Source organism: Lynx rufus, unplaced genomic scaffold (assembly GCF_022079265.1).
Source record: "Lynx rufus isolate CCGP_SWC_20201006 ecotype Redwood Valley unplaced genomic scaffold, mLynRuf1.p SCAF_6, whole genome shotgun sequence".
In the NCBI taxonomy this organism is placed as follows: Eukaryota; Metazoa; Chordata; class Mammalia; order Carnivora; family Felidae; genus Lynx; species Lynx rufus.
This window is the reverse complement of record NW_025814878.1, coordinates 64,872,858-64,892,950: the sequence shown is the minus strand read 5'-3', so window position 1 is coordinate 64,892,950 and position 20,093 is coordinate 64,872,858. Positions and strand designations below refer to the sequence as shown.

General features: G+C 38.0%; 1 protein-coding gene across 6 annotated transcripts in view; it reads right to left on the bottom strand.

Annotated features, from left to right (window-relative positions):
* Window positions 1-19,589, bottom strand: part of MAP3K7 (mitogen-activated protein kinase kinase kinase 7) — an 85,097-nt gene extending 65,508 nt beyond the window's left edge. For 5 of the 6 annotated variants that reach the window (XR_006966141.1, XR_006966144.1, XR_006966142.1 and 2 more), the window contains exons 1-2: window positions 19,221-19,589; window positions 3,694-3,804 (exon numbers count right to left, since the gene is read on the bottom strand). Coding sequence is in view for 2 of the 6 variants with exons in the window: in XM_047101801.1 (XP_046957757.1) it covers window positions 3,694-3,804; window positions 19,221-19,340 (231 nt within the window). In the remaining 4 variants the exon portion in view is untranslated. The remainder of the gene's footprint in view (window positions 1-3,693; window positions 3,805-19,220) is intronic. The other variant, XM_047101803.1, reaches the window with a different exon arrangement.
* Window positions 19,590-20,093: the final 504 nt, after the last annotated feature.

Below are 20,093 nucleotides of genomic sequence, written 5' to 3'. Positions count from 1 at the left end.
AAGGTAATGTGCAAAGTGCTGTAACAGGAGTTATGAACAAGTAATGGTAAGTACAAATAAGAATAAACTTTGCCAAGAAATGTTAGGACACTATCCCAGAGATGGCACTGAGCTGAGTTACTGAAGCCAGAAGAAGCCATATCATTGTCATCATCTTCATAACTATGGCTGAATAGTCTATCTACTCTGTACCGGGCATTGGGGGGGGGGGGGTACTTTATAGATACCATATAATTCTCACAACTCTGCAAGGTAGGTATTGTCATTTCTACCTTAAAAGAAGAGGGACCTTTAAGATAAAGCTCAGAGAGGGTTAAGTGAGCTGTTAAATATCGTACAGCTAGGAAGTGGTATAGCCAGGGTTTGAACTTTGGTTTATCTGACTTAAAATCTGCACTCTTTCTGCATATGTGTGCTGTCTTCCCTATTTCCTTCTCCTATCTCTTGAATTAATTGCTTCCTCTGCATTCCCACTACCATTAGTAACATGACTGCTGTAGTAATTGCCGTGTGTTCTCCTAGCTATTCTTCCTACTTCCAGCTTTAATCTTCCCCAATCCAATGAATCACACTAAGGTCAGTGAGAGGTTTGGCTATGCTGTTTCTCTTGCTCTACATCTCAAACATCTGTTTATGTGTCCCTCCAAACTGCACCTTACTCTCTTTCTTTTCTCTTTTATGTCTTTTCCTTTCTCTTCCTCTTATTATTTACATTATACTGCTGGCTCATATGAAGTCCAAAAAGATAAACCTTTTTACTATATGCTAGTAGAAAGCTATATTTTTCTACAGCCAACATCTGTGTATTTTCAGTCCTAACACAAGAATATCACTATTTATTATATTCATTTATTATAAATGCATATTTATTATATTTCATCTTAAGGTTCAGGACTGAGCTTCAGATAGCAGATTATGTAAGTATTCCTGCTCCCTCCTCAAATCCTACTAAGACATTAAAGGTATTTTTTCAAGGCACAAAGAAGTATAAAGACAATGTGAAATGAGAAGACAACACATTTTTGAAGTTGGAAAGCAAATGATTAGCAGTAATGGACACAGCAGATCTACAAAAAAAAAAAAAAAGAAAAGAAAAGAAAAGAAAAGAAAAGAAAAGAAAAAATGAGAAGCAATGAGATTTACCTCATAAAATCTCCAAAGGGTTGGGAGTACCAGGTACCTATGCAAATAAGGCAATAATGGAACAGAGAGACTGGCTGAAAGGTAGACCAAAGATTCCCTCCCTTCCTGACTTCAAACAGCTTAGTGATGCCTCTGTATCATCCCAAAGATTAGAGGCTGTTTCTTTGATATAGCAAAGAGTCTCTGGATTGGGGGATACCAAAGAAAAGTAAGGAATGAGCTCAAAGTAGTTGCCTCTGAGAAGCAGAAAACTTGATGGGAAGGAGGGTAAGGGAATAAAAGTTTTCAAAGTAAGAACATGTAGAGGACTCACATCCAATGTGGCTGATCCAAAGCCCAGTGTGCATCTCTCTCCTCTAGTTTCTTCCCCTCCTTCTCTCCTTGGTTTCAGAAAGTCTAGGCTGTGGTTGTTGGGAGCCTAGGCCTTCAACCAAAAGTACTGTACCCACTTGTTGGGGTAGAGGCCAGGGTGATGACACAAAGGAGTCTGAACCAGGCTCTCTGTCTGGGTCTTACTGAAAGTTTGTCTGAGAGACATAACTCAGTGGAAGGGATGACAGATTGAAGGTAGCAGCCTGTGAGAACACCTATTGCTCTTTTTAGGTAGGATGATAATATATAAAGGAAGAGCCAAGGTCTTTCCAGAAGTGACCTGACAGAATTCATCACGTGGTTTTCATAGGGGAGGTGCGCACTGGGCTAGTGCTATAAAGTCTTTATTAATTATTTATTTTATTTTTACACTTAAAATTTTTTTTTACTTATTTTTGAGAGAGAGAGAGACAGAGCACGAGCAGGGGAGGGGCAGAGAGACAGAGGGAGACACAGAATCCGAAGCCGGCTCCAGGCTTCGAGCTGTCAGCATAGAGCCCAATGTGGGGCTCGAACTCACGGACTGTGAGATCATGACCTGGGCCGAAGTTGGACGCCCAGCCAACTGAGCCACCTAGGCGCCCCTATGTATTTTATTTTTAAATTCTGATGTCTGAATGTCTCTCTGGAAGAGATGTGTCTCTGATAAACTATCTGGAGTTGAGAGATGGGATTAGAAGGGATTGGCTGCAGGCAAGGGAGTCAAAGATCTGTAAATGAAAGAAATCGAATTTGAAGGTGAGAGAGACACACAGAGGAGGTGGGGTAGAGGGAAGACCAATTGCTTTGTGGGAGACTGGAGCCCAAGGTCTCAGAACTAATGAAGGAAGAAGTGTGTCCCAACCTTGTGAATCTTTTAAAAACCATTCAGTTGTACTTCCAACAGATGAATTTTATGGTACATAAAATAAAGCTTTAAAAAAAGAAAAAAAAAAAGAATATGTGGACTATTTGACAGTCTCAATTATATGTATATATAACCTTGATAAAAAATTTTTATCCAAGCTATTATAATCTTTTCAAGTCCTGATTCCTAGTGTTTAACACATATGCTTTTACCTAGTTTTGTGAAAGTGCCAATACACTTTTAGACCTTATCTAAACCATAAACAAATATCATGAGTAAGGCAAGGCTGAGGCCAGACTCTCGAAGCATACTATTAGAGATCATCTTTTCTTCATGATGACCCCAAACTATCAGCATTTCTCAACTCATTCAATTAATTACAAAAATCCACTTCGTCATATCCCAACTAGGTTCTCAGTCTCCATGCTATACATTTAAAAATATCATAAAGTATACTTTGAAATTATAATTAAATATAATCACAAACATAAATTCAGAAAGGTTTGTAAGATAAAGACCACTTACCCACTGGTTAAAAAGTGATAAAACCACTGATATTTTTTTAAAGTTTATTTTTGAGAGAGAGAGGCAGAAGAGAGCTGTGCATGAGTTGGAAAGGGGCAAAGAGAGAAAGAACCCAAGCAGGCTCTGCAAGAACGTCTCAGAGCGTGACATGTGGCTCTAACCCACAAACCATGAGTTCATGACCTGAGCAGAAACCAGTCAGACCCTTAACCGACTGAGCCACCCAGGCACCCCAAAACTGGACTTAATGAACTACTATAATTTAATATACAACATAGTACAAAATTAAGAATAAATCTGACAATAGAATAATCTCAATTACTGAATTCTCCATCATCAAATCTGTAAGAGAATAGTTGTAGATTTTCATGCTAAATGTGAAATAATCAAATTTGAAATTTTTCCCTGTAAAATGATCTCATTTGAATTTCTAAAAATATTCAGTCAAAAATGAATGCATAAAATTTCCCTTAATTTTAGATAATGGGAGAAAATATCATTTCTTTTCTATTTTAAAATTTAAATTCTGTGTCTTGAAATAGATCTGAATTACATGGATGAGACTATATTTTAATAAAGGGATGATTCACTTATGTAGTTAGTTAAGAGTCTTTTCCTCTACTTTTTAATCAGAATTAAGAGTGTGAATGAAAAATGTTTCCATGGCATTATCTTTGGATCTACCAAATTGCTGAGGTTGAAGTATACAGAGAAGTGACAACTGAGAAACAACTTCTTTCACAATATTAAATTCATAGAGTATCTCAGGTAAAGAATTACACAATGGAAATAAGATCTCAACTTACCTCTACAATAAAAGCTTTCCTCTCAGATTCACTTTCTATTTGTTTGATGGCAACATCTTTTGCTCTCCATTTAGCTTTGCAGACTACTCCAAAGGCTCCTCTTCCAACAACCTGAGTTAAAAAAACAAAAACAAAAACAACAACAACAACAAATCACCCATGAGAATCAGAAATAAATAGATCCAGCCCAACATATAACACTGAAGCTGACTTGAAAGATTTGGAAATGATTTTAGAAATCATCACTCTCTGGATTTGTCACTGAGCATGTATGAAGTTTCACTGAAGTGAGAAAATAATGAATTTGTCTCTATCTTTTGAAAGTTTATGACCTAGACAGCTCTTCATTGTCAAGTAAAACCAAAACAACAAATAAAAAAGACTCCTGGAACAAGAAGAAAAAAAGAAAAGAAAAGAAAAGAAAAGAAAAGAAAAGAAAAGAAAAGAAAAGAAAAGAAAAGAGACAAGATGAACAAGGAGAGAGAGAGATGGTTTGGGAAAAGAAAAATAAAAAGCAGGAACATACAATCGGTGTTTAAGCTATCATACTTATGAAATTAAAAATAGCTTTTGAATAATTCAATAGGGGTATGAAACAGAGGGAAAGGACAAAAATACAGATGATAAAAGACTGGCCCTTGTGACGGTAGACAAAACTTAGTATTACCTATATAATGGAATACACTTGGAATCCATCAAGAAAAAGAAATGAACTGCTGATTGATAAATGCTACAACATGGATGAACTTCAAAAAACACTGTGCTAAATGAAAGAAGCTACATACAAGAGACCACACACTATGATTCCACTGACGTGAAATGTCCAGAAAAGGTAAATCCATACAGATAGAAAGTAGATCAGTGGTTGCCTAGAACTGAGAGTGAAAATTGGGATTAACTGTAAATGGGTAGGAGGAATATTACCAAGGGGGTGATAATGTCTGAAAACTGATCTATGATGATGGGTGCATAACTTGGCATATTTGTACAAATGACCGAATACTTCAAATTGGTGAATTTCATAACATGTAAAATATTTCATTAAAGTTATTTTTTTTAAGTTATAAAAGGTTGGCCACGTATTTTATTATTGTTGAAAGCTAACTGATAGGGACCTCATGGGTTCATTGCTCTCTCATGCTATTTGCTTTACTTTTACAAATGTTTGAAATTTGCCATAATATAAAAACAACAGAATAGCTTTTGAAGCTTGTTAAGATTTTATTATTGTAAACGACCTTAGTTAAGTGCCATCTACTCCAATCTTTCAGCTTCCAATGTATCTAAGTACCTTGTGGCAATGCTTTTTCCTTAAGTGAAATATCTGTCTACACCTCTCATTTATGTACTTTCTATGTTTTGCTTTCATACATTACCTCATTTACACAACCATAGGAGGTACATATAATGTTATTCTTATTTTAAAGATAAAGCTTCTAGCTTTAAAGAGGTAAACTAACTTGCTCAAAGCTGTATTAGTTAGTAAAGAGCAAGTACGTATTGATCCCAGAGAAGTTAACACCAGAATGTGAAGGATCCTAATATGTACACATGTAACTCTATTCTATGCCAGAACAGGGGGCACAGAGAGAGGGAGACACAGAATTTGAAGGAGGCTCCAGGCTCTGAGCTGTCAGCACAGAGCCCTACGTGAAGCTCAAACCAATGAACCGTGAGATTGTGACCAGAGCCAAAGCCGGATGCTTAACCAACTGAGCCACCCAGACACCCCGAGGAGCTTTCACTTTAGACAAACTTACAAGAACAAATCCATGGGCACAAAGCTCTTCTGTAACAAAGTTGGCTCTAGCTAGGCAGATCAGATAATTTATTATTTACATCAGAACTCTTTTTAGAGTAAGAAGTAAGTGCCAATAATAACCACGAGGACAGTAGCTGTAAATGGGAATGTATGGCCAGTTTAGCAATAGCTCAAATTCTATTTCATACATTACACAAAACAGTATGGCTATTTCTCATGTTACATAATGTATAAAAACACCCAAATGGTTAACATTTATTGAATGTTTCCATTTTATTTTATTTTGTCATCTCTAAGTATTTTTTGTTTTCAATTTTAATTCCAGTGTAGTTAACATATGGTGTTATATTAACTTCAAGTGTACACTACAGTGATTCAAGAATTCTACACATTATTCAGTGCTCATCATGATAAGTGTACTCTTTAATCCCCTTCATAAATCCACCTCTCCTCTGGTAATCATCAGTTTGCTCTCTTGGTATTTCTCTTGTTTTTTCCCTTTGCTCCTTTCTTTTTTTTTTTTTTTTAATTTTTTAAATGTTCTATACATTTTTGAGAAGAAAGCACAAGTGGGGAAGGGACAGAGAGAGAAAGAGAAAGGGGAATAGAAGATCTGAAGCAGGTCTGTGCTGACAGCAGCAAACCCAATGAGGGTCTCAAACTCACAAACTGTGAGATCATGACCTGACCTGATGTCAGATGCTCAACCAACTGAGCCACCCAGGTGCCGCCTACATTTTGTTTCTTAAATTCCACACATGAGTGAAATCATATGGTATCTGTCTCTGACTTATTTCACTTAGCATAATACTCTCTAGCTCTATCCAGGTTGCAAATGGCAAGGTTTCACTGTTTTTTTTATGGCTGAATAATATTCCATCACGTGTGTGTGTGTGTGTGTGTGTGTGTGTGTGTGTGTGTGTGTATCACATCTTCCTTATCCATTCATTTATCAATGGACACTTGGGCTACTTCCATATCTTGACTATGGTAAATAATGCTGCAATAAACATAAGGGTTCGTGTATCCCTTTTTAGGGTAAATACCCAGTATAGTGCAATTACTGGATCACAGGGCAGTTCTATTTTTAACCTTTTAAGGAGCTTCCATACTATTTTTCACAGTGGCTATACCAGTTTGCATTCCCACCAACAGAGCATTAGGGTTCCTTTTTTCTCAACATCCTCACCAATATTTGTTTTTTGTTTTTGAGTTTAGCTACTCTGACAGGTGTGAGGTGATATCTCATTATAGTTTTGACTTGCATTTCCCTGATGATGGGTGATGCTAAGCATCTTTTCATGTGTCTGTTGGCCATCTGGATGTCTTCTTTGAAAAAATGTCTGTTTATGTATTCAGCCCATTTTTTAATTGGGTTCTTTGTTTTTTGGGTGTTGAGTTGTATCTCTCATATGAAAAAGAAACCAACATCAGTCATTTGCACTAGTCATCCAGTTACTTTAACATGAATGGGTTATTGACTAAACCTGGCACCATCAGAGTAATGGAAAGAGAACACCCGGGCTCTGAAATCCAACAGACTTGAGTTTGAATAAAGGTTCTACCTATTAGCTATTAGTGCTGGGCAGAGTAACATCTCTGAGCTTCTGTTTTCTCAGCAGTAAAGGGGAGATGCTTACAATCTCCTCAGTGGTATCTACAGGATTCATACTCAAACCAAAACCATGTAGTTTCTTATATCCTACAAAAGAATAATAAGTGCTTAGAGTTAGGTATGAATCAATGTAAGGAGCTGTACAATTAACCATGATGAATAGCAAACAGGTCTTTAAAACAAATTTCAACTTTACGGCAACATTAGACTAAGAAGGTATGGATGGAGAACAGATTACCTATTGATATGATAATGAAATAATGATTATGAATTCAAAATATTCTTCAACCATGTATTTACAAAGCAACTGTACTTAGTAGGTGTCCTCCTGTTTCATTTTCCTATTTTAAGTAAAGTCCACATAGGGATTCCAAACATTATATTTGTAGATCATTTGCTTGTCACAAAAACCGTTAGGTGTTATATGACTAGGTGTGATGCACAAGTGCCATCTAGTGCTGAGATGATGGTTGACTCTGAGTTTTCAACTTAAAATCTTGGGAACAAAATGTGGAGAAATAAGGACATGATAAACCTTCTTCTATTTGCTCAAGAAAGCAGCAATTTTTTGAAACACTTTGAAATATAAAATAGGCACATTTATGTAAGAAGAGAGCCAATGGCTTTAAGAAGCCTCCATTCATGTTAGGGGTCTAAGATATTTCACATGTATGGTGAAACAACAGATATAAAATGATAGTAAAGAAAGTACAAGATGCCTAAGGTTGTACACATAAAGTGAAATGCATGATTAAAAAAAATAGTAACTGAATTCAAAGGAGTGAGGTTAGAGGCACTGGGTGTTATATGTATGGGATGAATCACTGGATTCTACTCCTGAAATCATTATTGTACTATATGCTAACTTGAATATAAATTAAAAAATAAATAAGTACATTAAAAAAAAAAGGAAGCAGAGTCAATGCTTAAAGAATTAAACCTTTGTGTATCTAATGATTCTGAACACTAATTCCAATGAACGAAAGGGGTTTTTCCCAACCACCAAAGAAATTCTCAGATACCAACCAGCTGGGTGTCCTACAATTCAATTCAACTCTGACACTATCTACCTGGACACAGTATCAGATCCTGCAGGTTAAGGGCTCAGGTCTATAAGACTGTCCCTCCTTCCACAACTTCAGATGCCAGTCACAAGTCCAGGATGTCACCTGTGCTTCTGACCAATGGCTACAGATTGGAGGTTCCAATGACTCCCTCCTTGGGTTCAATCAATTTGCTGGAGTGGCTCACAAAACTGAAACATTTTCCTTACTGCATTACCAGTTTATTATAAAAGGACATAACCCAGGAACTGCCAGATAGAAGAGAACCAGAGGGCAAGATATGCAGAAAGCGTGCAAAGCTTCCATAACCTCTCTAGGCAAGTCACTCTCCTTGAACCTCTATGTGTTCGCCAACCTGGAAGTTCTCCAACCCTGGCCTTTTGGGTTTTTATGGAGGCTTCATTAGACAGGTATGATTGATTACATCTTTGGTCAATGGCAAATGATCTGACCTCCAGCTCCTCTCCTTTCTACACTCCCCTCTTTGGAGGTCAGGAGGATGGGACTGAAAGTTCCAACCCTCTAACCAAAAAGTAGGTTCTCCTAGCAACTAGCCCCCATCCTGTGGTAGGGTTAAAAAGTACCCTCAACAGGGGCGTCTGGGTGGCTCAGTCGGTTAAGCGTCCGACTTCGGCTCATGTCATGTTCTCAGTTTGTGAGTTCGAGCCCCGCGTCAGGCTCTGTGTTGACAGCTCAGAGCCTGGAGCCTGCTTTGGATTCTGTGTCTCCTTCTCTCTCTGCCCCTCCCCAAGTTGTGCCCTGTCTCTTTGTCTCTCAAAAAAATAAGTAAATGTAAAAGTAACCTCAACATAACGAGAGAGAGAAACAGAAACATTTTAATTTTTCTTCCCTTAGGAAATTCGGAAAGTTTTGGGAGCTGTGAGTGAGGAACTGTGAACAAAGACCAAGTATATATGACAGAAATACACATTTGGTTATTCATTTTTTATAATTGTATTCTTTTTTTTTTTTAATGTTTACTTATTTTTGAGAGAGACAGAGTACAAGAGAGGAAGGGGCAGAGAGAAGAGGAGGAGACACAGAATCTGTAGCAGGGTCCAGGTGCTGAGCTGTCAGCAGAGCCTGATGCGGGGCTTGAACTCACAAGCCATGAGATCATACCTGAGCTGAAGTCAGACACTTAACCGACCAAACCACATAGGTGCCCCTATGTTTGGTCATTCAGATGACCAAATGTATATTCCTTATAAATCATCACACTGCAATATATATATATAAAAAAAAAATGACTTCCCATTTTTTCAAGTGGCATAAATGTAGAGATATTAAGAGTAAAAAAATATATATATACAAAGAATTGACTTTTGGGGCTCCTGGGTGGCTCAGTCGGTTAAGCAGCCGACTTTGGCTCAGGTCATGATCTCTCGGTCCGTGAGTTCAAGCCCCGTGTCGGGCTCTGTGCTGACAGCTCAGAGCCTGGAGCCTGTTTCAGATTCTGTGTCTCCCACTCTCTGACCCTCCCCTGTTCATGCTCTGTCTCTCCCTGTCTCAAAAATAAATAAAACGTTAAAAAAAAAAATTAAAAAAAAATTGACTTTTGCCTTCATGGAATAAAAGTGAGGTAGAGAAAAAATTCAAGACAACACAACAGTACTTAAATAATTTAAAAAAAAAAATTTTTTTTTCAACATTTATTTTTTTTGGGACAGAGAGAGACACACAGCATGAACGGGGGAGGGGCAGAGAGAGAGGGAGACACAGAATCGGAAACAGGCTCCAGGCTCTGAGCCATCAGCCCAGAGCCCGACGCGGGGCTCGAACTCATGGACCGCGAGATCGTGACCTGGCTGAAGTCGGACGCTTAACCGACTGCGCCACCCAGGCGCCCCAACAGTACTTAAATAATTTTTTAAATACTTACTAGCTTAAGTGAGCCAAAGGTAAGTCTATAATGGTGGTTAAAGAAACACCTCATCCCCTTCAGGGATAGGCTTAGAGATTCAGGACAGGCTTAGGAATTTGAGGGCAGAAAGGACTTATCCTTCCCACTTCTCAAAGAGATTTTTAAGAGAGGGCAGCCTCATACAGCTCAGCCACCCTGAAAAGCTACAGATGATTAAAAATGCAAGGGGAGAGGGCCTAGATGGCTTAATTGGTTAAGCATCCCACTCTTCATTTTGGCTCAGGTCATGATCTTGCAGTTTGTGGGATCAAGCCCTGTGTCAGGCTCCAAGGTGACATCACCGAGCTTGCTTGGGATTCTCTCTCTCCCAACAGAATATGGAAATGATAACAACAACAACAACAACAACAACAACAAAAACCGCAAAACAAAACAAAAAAAACTCTTGCCAAAAATTCTTGCCAAAAGAAAAGTGAAGAAACTGAAATTAGAGTCTCTTGGACTATAGGGAGGAGGCTGTTTTAGGGCAGAATGTTGGAACCTGTATCTCAGGCTGTGGGATAGTAGACAGCTCAAATACAGGGAGCTAAATACAGAGATCAGCTGAGTTTTGGAGAATCAATGAAGGCCAAAGGGGAAGGCCTAGTCAGTAAGCAAGGGAGAAATGGGTAAGTTCTCCTTTCAAAGGTGTGAAGGTAAGGATCATACCAAGAAAACAATGAACTTCATTTGTTTACTCCTTAAATCAGTAGTTTTTGAACATCTACTATATTCAGCTACCATTTAGCTTATCAGAGATATAGCAATAAATAAGACAAAGACTATGATCTACATGGAATGTGTTTTCAATTAATGGAGGGGAAAGATAATCAATAGGCAAAAAGATGAATAAGAAGAATATCAGATTGCAAAAAAATGCTATGTAGAAAACAAAAAAGGAGGATGATAGGACAAAGAGACTGGTGGAAGCTTTGGGACAGATAGTATGGGAAGGCCATCTGAGGAGGTTACTAACTTGATATTTGAATGATACAAGGAACCAACCAAAGAAGAAGAAACAAGTAATCTGAAGGCCCTAAGGGGAAAAAAACCCTCATTCCCTATTTAATAATATTTCAACCTCAGCTATAGATTAAGTGCTACCTTAGACACTCAAGATATAGAAGTGAACAAAATAAACAATAATCTTTGTTTCTACTGCTTATATTCTTGTGGAGACAGACAAAGTAAAAACATGTAATATCTGGTAAATAACCAGTGTGCTAAAAAGTAAAGGAACAAAATCTTGTGTGTGTACACACATGTATGCACTACCCCCACCCAATTTTAAACAGTCGTCCTGTAAAGCCGCACTGAGAAAGGAGACATTTTAGTGATGACCTAGAGAAATACTTGGAGTGTTTCTTTTGGGCAGTGCATAGTGGGAGAAGGGAAGAGAGATACAAGATAAGACTGGAGAGACAGGCAGAATCTACATCCTGAATGGCTTTCTGCATCACAAAAAGGAGTTTGGATTTCAGTCTAAGTGCAATAGGAAGCAACAGGAGAAATTTAAGAAGGAAAGATGTGATACGATTTTACATTAAAAAAATGATTCTAGCTCTTATGTGAAAAATGGATTTTAGGGAAGCTAGAATATATACAGAGACCAGATAGAAGGCTAATAGCAGCCCAAGTAAGAAAGAATAGCTGTGAGGACAAGGCTGAAGGCAGTGCAGAAAAACGGGCAGATCCAGGATATGTTTTATAGGTAGGGTCAAAAGAGCTTGCTGATGGCATGCATGTATGCAGGAGGGGCAGAGAGGAAGAGATGAATCAAGGATAACGTCTAGGTTAGGCAACAGTTTAATGAAGGAAAACAAAGAACAGAGCAAGCAGATTTTTTTTTTAATAACACAGAGGTGTGTTTTAGTCATACAAAGTTTAAGATGTCTATTAGATATCCAAGGGGAGATATCAAGAAAGAAAATAGAAACATGAGTCAAGGAGAAGTCAGGCAGGCAAATCATCAGCATTTAGTTGATTATTTCTGGTCAATCAACTGGATGAGAGATTACCAAAAAATACTATGGGGCACTGGAACTGAGCTCTGAAGAACTTCTATATCTAGAAAACAGAGGAGAAAGAACCAGAAAAAACTGGAAAGAACAGTCAATAATATAGCAAGCAAACCAGAAGAGTATCTCAAGAAGCCAAGGGAAGATTTCCAAAATGAAAGCAAATGCAAAAACAGCAAAAGCATTAATCCAATGGCTCTCAAAATGGATCAAAAGCATCAGCATGACCTGGAAATTTGTGAAAAATATAAATCCCCAGGTTCCAACCCAAAAGTACTGAGTCTGAGGGTAGGGCCCAGCAATCTGTGTTTTAAGAAATTCTGCAGGTGATTCTGGTTTGAGAACAATATTAGGTTATATTAAAAACATAACTAACGGTGAAACAAGGGACTTCGGTGGAAACCATCACATAGATCAGTGAGCCCTCAACTGCTGTGGATATTATTTTTTCTTTTTTTTTTTTTTAAATGTTTATTTCTGAGAGAGACAGTGTGAGTGGGGGAGGTACAGAGAAAGAGAGAGGGAGACACAGAATCTGAAGCAGGCTCCAGGCTCTGAGCTGTCAGTACAGAGTTCAAACCCATGAATGGCGAGATCATGACCTTAGCTGAAGTCAGATGAGAGTCATTACCTGAGCCGAAGTCCAACTCTCAACTAACTGAGCCACCCAGGCGCCCCTGCTGTGGATATTACTTATCAAAGTTTTCCAGAGCACTAAATGCCATCTTGGGCATGAAGAAAGAAAAAGGGGGATTCTTGTGAACAACCCAATGTTTTTCTTGAAACACAGATTGACAGAAACGAGTGACACAGAGGGCAAATTGAGACACACTGGCATCTGAGGTATGAAAATCCTCATATTCAAACTAAAAACAAGGAAAGGAAGTTACTTTTTACTTACTATCTAACTTCTAATTCAAGTTCACAAATCAAATATGCTTTTTGGATTGCATTCATATCTGAATAACCTAAGTTTCTTTGACACATTGTCATTAACAATTATTTTGAATTTACTGCTTTCCCCAAAGACCAATTTCCACCAAGAGTGTAAAAAAGGGCACACATCTCAATTATAAGTATCTCCCCATCACTTGCATCCATACAAAACGATGAACCTAGAAATAAATATTAGATATTTTTCACAGTCCCTCATCTGTAAAAATAGAAGAACAGAGGAATGCGAAGAGGACTTTGGTTTTAAAAGGGAAGTCAACCTAGAATTATTTCCTTCTAAATTTATGAATGCTTTCTAAATTATTCTTAGATTAATTCTCTTATAATGTGCATCTTTCCCCCTGTGGTGTAGTGATTTTGGGTCCACGACTTTAATCTCAAATTTTAAAGCAGATTTAAATGTATTTTTTAAATAAAAATAGAACAGAAGAATATGAGATAGTATGTAAAATATTTCCATATAATTAGTATTAAAAAGCACAAGTATCAAAATCAGAATTCATTTGTGTGTTTAAAGAAAGCAACTCCTTTAAAAACTAATTTCTTGATGATGAGTGATGTTGAGCATTTTTTCATGGGTCAGTGAGGACTTTAAGATACAAAACAGATGAACATAAGGGAAGGGAAGCAAAAATAATATAAAAACAGGGAGAGGAACAAAACCTAAGAGACTCTTAAATATAGAGAACAAACAGAGGGTTACTGGAGGGGTTTTGGGAGGGGAGGTGGGCTAAATGGGTAAGGGGCATTAAGGAATCTAGTCCTGAAATCATTGTTGCACTATATGATAACTAACTTGAATGTAAATTTAAAAAAATAAATTAAATTTAAAAAAAAGCTAATTTCTTCAGGATGGAAGACTATTCTTTCATCCAAGTCATGTTATTAAAAACAAACACAAACCCACCTGAACTACACTAAACGGGAAAGGATGACCTTGTGTTCTTAATTTACTATGAAATAATTCTTCTTAATTGTCCCCAATTCATGTTATTTTTAGTTCAGTGACTATAGTTGTCACTTTGGTTTGGCCCTGCTCTTTGGACTATGTGAATGGATCCTGGCTATGTTGCGACTGCTCTGGCTAGAAATTTGGAACATGACAGAACAAGCATAGATCATATATTTATTTGTTAGAACTCAGAGCCTCCAACTATTTCAGAACTTAGAACTTCAATATCTATTAATACACTGTGGCAGAGGAGAACTGCCATCTGCTGACAAGACAGACTTGATAACATGAAAGTAAAGCTTTTATTATTCAAACTTACTTTTGAATTTTTGTGCAATCTTTTAAAACCTGCCATTGACACCTGACACAGTTAGTAGGCCTTTCTTTCAAATACATGCCCATGTCATCTTCTAAGCTACACAGGCACAATTTAAGAGTTATCGTGTGACTATCTCTTTACTGTGGTAACAATTCCAGATTTCTAATGAAATCAATGATCATTAAGTTTCACATGAAGAGTTTATTAATAATTTTGGATATCCCACAATTAAATACTGAGTATAACAAATCTACAGACTCAGTTTAAGAAGACCACTATAAATAAGGTTTTTCTCCAATATCAGATGCCCATTTACCTCTAAAAACTACAAAATATCATGGCCAAAATTCTTTCTAGATTTCCCTTTAAAACAAAACCTTTGGGTCTCTATAATGAAGCTTAAGAACACATAAACAATGCAGTGATTATATGTGCCTTGCTTAGATTACACTTGAGGTCCACACTGTGGGTCTCCCTTTTAAAAAGCATCCATGCCAAAAATAGGGTCTTTGTAACATTTTAGTAGAAGCCCACCAATACATGGTTTACTTACAGCACCTGCCCCTTTACAGCATTTTTTACCCCAAATGAACATATTTGCTAGGTATAATAGTAATGGAATCAACATTTGGAAAGAGAATCAGATTTCATTTCTAGTGTAAATGCTGCCTTAGCCAAATCACAAACTTACTGCAACCTCTGGTTTTATCACATGCAATGTAAAAGAACTAGATGAGCACTAAATCCTCACAATTATGCTGTGATAACTTCATTTACTCATTCAACAAATATTTATTGAAAAACATGGTGCTAGACATTGGGGTTACAAGTGTGAATAAGGCACCTTACATTATGCTGCGGGATACACAATTTTGCTTACTGGTAAGTGCCACAAAGGATAATAGAAGTGACAAAATCTAGGTTGCTCAGGGAAAGTTTCCCTGTGGAGTAAACATCTGAGGTGAGACTTGAATGGTGAGAGGTGCCAGCCATGTGAAGTTCTTGAGGGAAAAGCATGCTGGGCAGGGGAGGGAACAACTGCAAAGACAATTCACCTTTGTGCCTTTCCCAATCTATGATGCTTACTTTATTCAAAATCTATTTTCAAATTATTTTCCATTCAACAGTGTTCTGTGATTAACCCTACTTTCAAATTATAGCTTCAGTGCTCAGTTTACATTATAGTCATAGTTCTAAATTAGTGGTTCTGAAAATGTTAATTATTAACTGTTCTGTGTTTATTCTAGTCTCCTAATAATAAAAAATTTCAAGGAGAGAATCCTAGAATTCTTCTGTTCATCTTCCACAGTACCTTAGCAATATTGTGCACAGAAGAGAATGTTCATTACATGCGTAGCACCAACTACTGCAAAGGAAATCAGTATTTTGTTTCTCCATTTTCAGAATAAGGTTTGGTCAGAGTGCTTCAGAAAGAAACAAAGCAACACTGTAAACTTAGTAGAAAGAGTAAGTGACTCATGAGTAAGAAATCTCAAATTCAATTCTCAGCTCTACCATTTACTTACACAAGAGGTTTCTAGTAAATCAATCTCTATGACCACTGTCAATATCTGTAAAATGGGGATATTTGTCTTGTCTAACCAGGATTAGTTGGTTACCAACTACCTTCCACAAGAGATCATATGACACTTATTGTGGAAACAGAGCATTAATACTGGAATAAATGTGTTTTCATTTCAGACCTGGAAGAGACTTTAAATAATCATGTTTAGGCCTTCACTTCACATGAGAAATCAGACCCAGAAAAATGAGATTACCTGATCCAAGTTACTTAAATATATTATGGCACAATGAGTATGGCATCCAAATTTTTTAAATACCCAGCCCAGTACACTTTTTACCACACCACACTGCCTTTACCACTTCTTGCAACCTAGTCCTCAATGTACATACTTCACAATTTATTCTAATGTTCTCTACACTCAGCCCCAGAATGGTAAAAACTAGGTGATTTTTTTTTTTTTAAGTACCTACCTAGGTTTCTGAGGCCAAGGTCTCACATAATTTGCTATCAGAACTGAATTTAGGAAGTGCCACACTAATTAGGAATATATGGATTAGAATCAGCTGATACCTTAAAGATACATATCTACTAAATGACTACATATTTGGCCTGTGGTTGGAGTAGTTTTCATACATAGTTTCTAACTGAATCAGTATAATGCTGCTTCAGTTACACTGTTATTTGGGAAATACAGAACATGATTTTATTTATAGGCAACATATTTGTACTATGTAAAATACTGAAAGCAATATAAAAATACTTTTTGTTTCTAGCCATCTTTCTTCTCTTATTTATGATTTTAACCAAAAGTAAAATCTAAGTTAAGAAACAGTTATTGAAGGGGCGTCTGGGTGGCTCAGTCAGTTGAGCGTCTGACTTCGGCTCAGGTCATGATCTCACGGTCTGTGAGTTCGAGCCCCGCGTCGGGCTCTGTGCTGACAGCTCAGAGCCTGGAGCCTGCTTCATATTCTGTGTCTCCCTCTCTCTCTGCCCCTCCCCCACTCATGCTCTGTCTCTCTCTGTCTCAGAAATAAACATTAAAAAAAAAAAAAAAGAAATAGTTATTGAATGCCTATAGTGCACTCTGGATTATATAACACTGTTTTAATGTGCACAAATACAATGGGAATTATGTAGTACTTTCAACATTAGAAAGGTCTGAATTCAATCGTTAAAGTGAAAATAAATTGGGTACTCAAAAATAAAAACTAAACTAGAGAACCAGCTAATACTAGAAATTCTCATTTGAAAACAAAAATTTACTCCTCAGGAATGTCTTAAATATACTTAAAAAAGGTTGAAACAATATCTAAACTGAAAGAAAAATCTTTAGAAACATAAAAGCCTAATCAGAAGTTAAGTGGCTTTCCAGGAAGAGCAGTAAAATGATGACTCTCTCCTCAGTAACTTCCATTCTTCCAAGAAGAATGTAAAATGCTTTAGAAAGTAGTGTGAGAAAATGAAGGCTGTAAGAATAAATGATGTAAGTCTGTGGAAGCATTTGTTAGACCATGAAGTACAAGTTATTATTACATAACAAAATGTAGTCTACAAGCAGAGCAGTTTGTCACAGAGTAGACGTAAATGCTTATTTAAAAACTGCAATTCTTTTATACTGACTCACTGAATTTTTATTCTTAAAAAAGAAAGTTAGCCATGAAAGCTGGATCAACTATCCATTTCTGAAAAAGGAATTTATCATAGCCTCAATAGAAAACACACACCCACACATAAATAAATTCCCCTCTCTTTTCAAAATATGGGTCCTTCTTCTTTTAGCATGTGACCTTAAAGCAGGTTACTGTTCTCTGGAATTCAGTTTCCTAGTCATAAGTGTCAGGTACTGTGTTGGGTATTTTGATCATATTGTCTAATAGGATGTTATACAGGTAAAATTAAATAGAAATTATTATCCCTGTTTTATAGTTAAGGAAACTATAAAGCTTAAAGGGGTTAGTTAGGAAGCTCGCTTCACATCACATGGCTAATAAGTGGTATGTATACCTGATATACTGAACCTCCCTCTAACTCCAAAGGCCTTGTTTATGTTATCTTGTAAAATGATGTTGTTTTCAATGATTACCTTATGCAATAGAAAGACATGATTTAGGAATCCATTATTCTTCCAAAATATGCACAGAAAAAAATGTATTTGTTGAATGGTAATTATCTGACTACTTTAGCTTGCCACAATTTAAAAATAATTTTGGATTTTTAAAGTAAAGATAATTCACTGAAAGCCTGTAACATGGGTCACACATTGTTCTTTGTGGCATATGTAATGCAAAATATTTAATAAATTTTAAAAATGAGTAAGTGGTAATTGATAGTATTTTCTTTTTAATGTTTATTAATTTATTTTTGAGAGAGGGAGAGAATGGGGGAGGGGCAGAGAGAGAGAGAGAGAGAGGGAGACAGAGAATCCAGAAGGAGGCTCTGCACTCTCAGCGCAGAGCCCCAGGCAGGGCTTGAACCCCAGGAATCATGAGATCATGACCTGAGCATAAGTCGACACTTAGCCAATTGCTTAAATGACTAAGCCACCTAGGTGGCCCATGATAAGTATTACTTTCAACCAAAGTTTGAACACTTTCTAAAGTGTGTGCTTAAAACACAGTTTTTACTTTTCTACATTTTATGATTTTTAGAATCAATCTATTATGTATATTTGAAAAGAAGCAATATATTAAAAGCATATTACTACCTTTCCCTAAAATAACTTACTACAGAATAAAGAATGGATTTGGGTTTTCTAACAGCGATTTCTGTTATACTGCGGTCGTCACAGAAATCGTAAGTTTCTCTTCGGAATATGCTGCTTGAGACATCTTTTCACTGTAGTCTACATTACTAATGGTAAGAGTTATCCAAATTAGTCCAACTGCAACTGAAGGCAGAATATTTAATATTACGACTACTGCTCTATCGAATCGGCGAAACTGAGAAGCATTCAGTACTGAGGCGGACACTTCATTAGACATGATGATATATTTGCCAAGTATTTATTGAGCACACACTACATACCAGACACTGAGCTAGAAGTCGAACATAATACAAACTTTGGCCCTTAAGAACACCAAGTGTTAGTGAACTTAAACTCCAGAACGGTCATGGTGTTTGGTGAATTTACTATTTACATATATAAGAACTGGTGCTCCACAACATCTCACCAGTTCATCTTGGTATTTGAGATGACCGAATTCCGGTAACAGACCAAACTCAAGAGTGCCGAAATGAGGGAAAAAGAAAGCTTCCCAGAGCATTTGAACGCAGAGTCCCCTCTATACCTGGCCTCGGTGGGGACTCCCGGGTAGACTCCGCAGGGCCCCGAGAATCAGAGAGGCCGGGGAGGCACCTTAAGAGTCGGGACCAGGCAAAGGCGGAGACAGGCGCCTCCGTGCCGGGCCTCACTCACCTCTTCCACTTCGATCTCCTTGTAGTCAATCTCTTCAAAGTTGAGGACTTGGGAGGGGGCTTCGATCATCTCACCGGCCGAAGATGAGGAAGAGGAGGAAGCGGCGGAGGCTGTAGACATGATCCTTCGCGGAGCCCGGGGGGCCCGGGGAGGCTGCCACCCGGACACTCCGGGGGAGACCCGCGCCCACCCGCCTCCGGACCGACCTTCAGCCTGAAGCCACGGCGCTCCGTGGCGGGGACAGGGGCAGTGGCCACAGCCGAATCCCGGCTCCGGCTCCGCAGCGTTTTCCGCCGCCGGGCCCCGCCCACTGAACTTCCGGTTCCGGCCTGAAATCGGAAACAGAAGGAGAGCTGTGAGCTCAAGAAAGGGGAGGGAAGAATTTTGTGATTGAGACCGGGAAAGGAAGGACAGGTTGGGGGTGGGGGAAAGTGAGGCTAGCTTGGAGCTGTAGAACAAATTTCGCGAGATCTTTATTAAGGGACCTCAACATCGGGTGATACCGCGAGAGCTGATATGCTGACGTAATTAAAATGCGCAAACGGAAGTGGCGCGGAGCTTGACGGAGTATCAGTGCGGTTGGTCGGTCGGAGACTTGCGGGAAAGTTAAAAACTAATGTTTCAAGTCTGCTTCGTAAACTGTTGTGACCCTGCTCCCTTTTCTCTCAGAGACCTTCAGACGGGTGGAGTAGAGCTGGACTCAGTTTTTGTGACGAAGCTTACTTTTCATTTTCACCTCTAAGCTAAACTGAATGATTTCTTTAAGAAGCCGTGGAAAATGTGTTTCCCTCAATGCGGTATATGGAAGGAAGGAGTTGCTACTGTTGATTTGAGCCAGTCCCTGACGCTATGAGAGATTCTAAGGGAAATAAT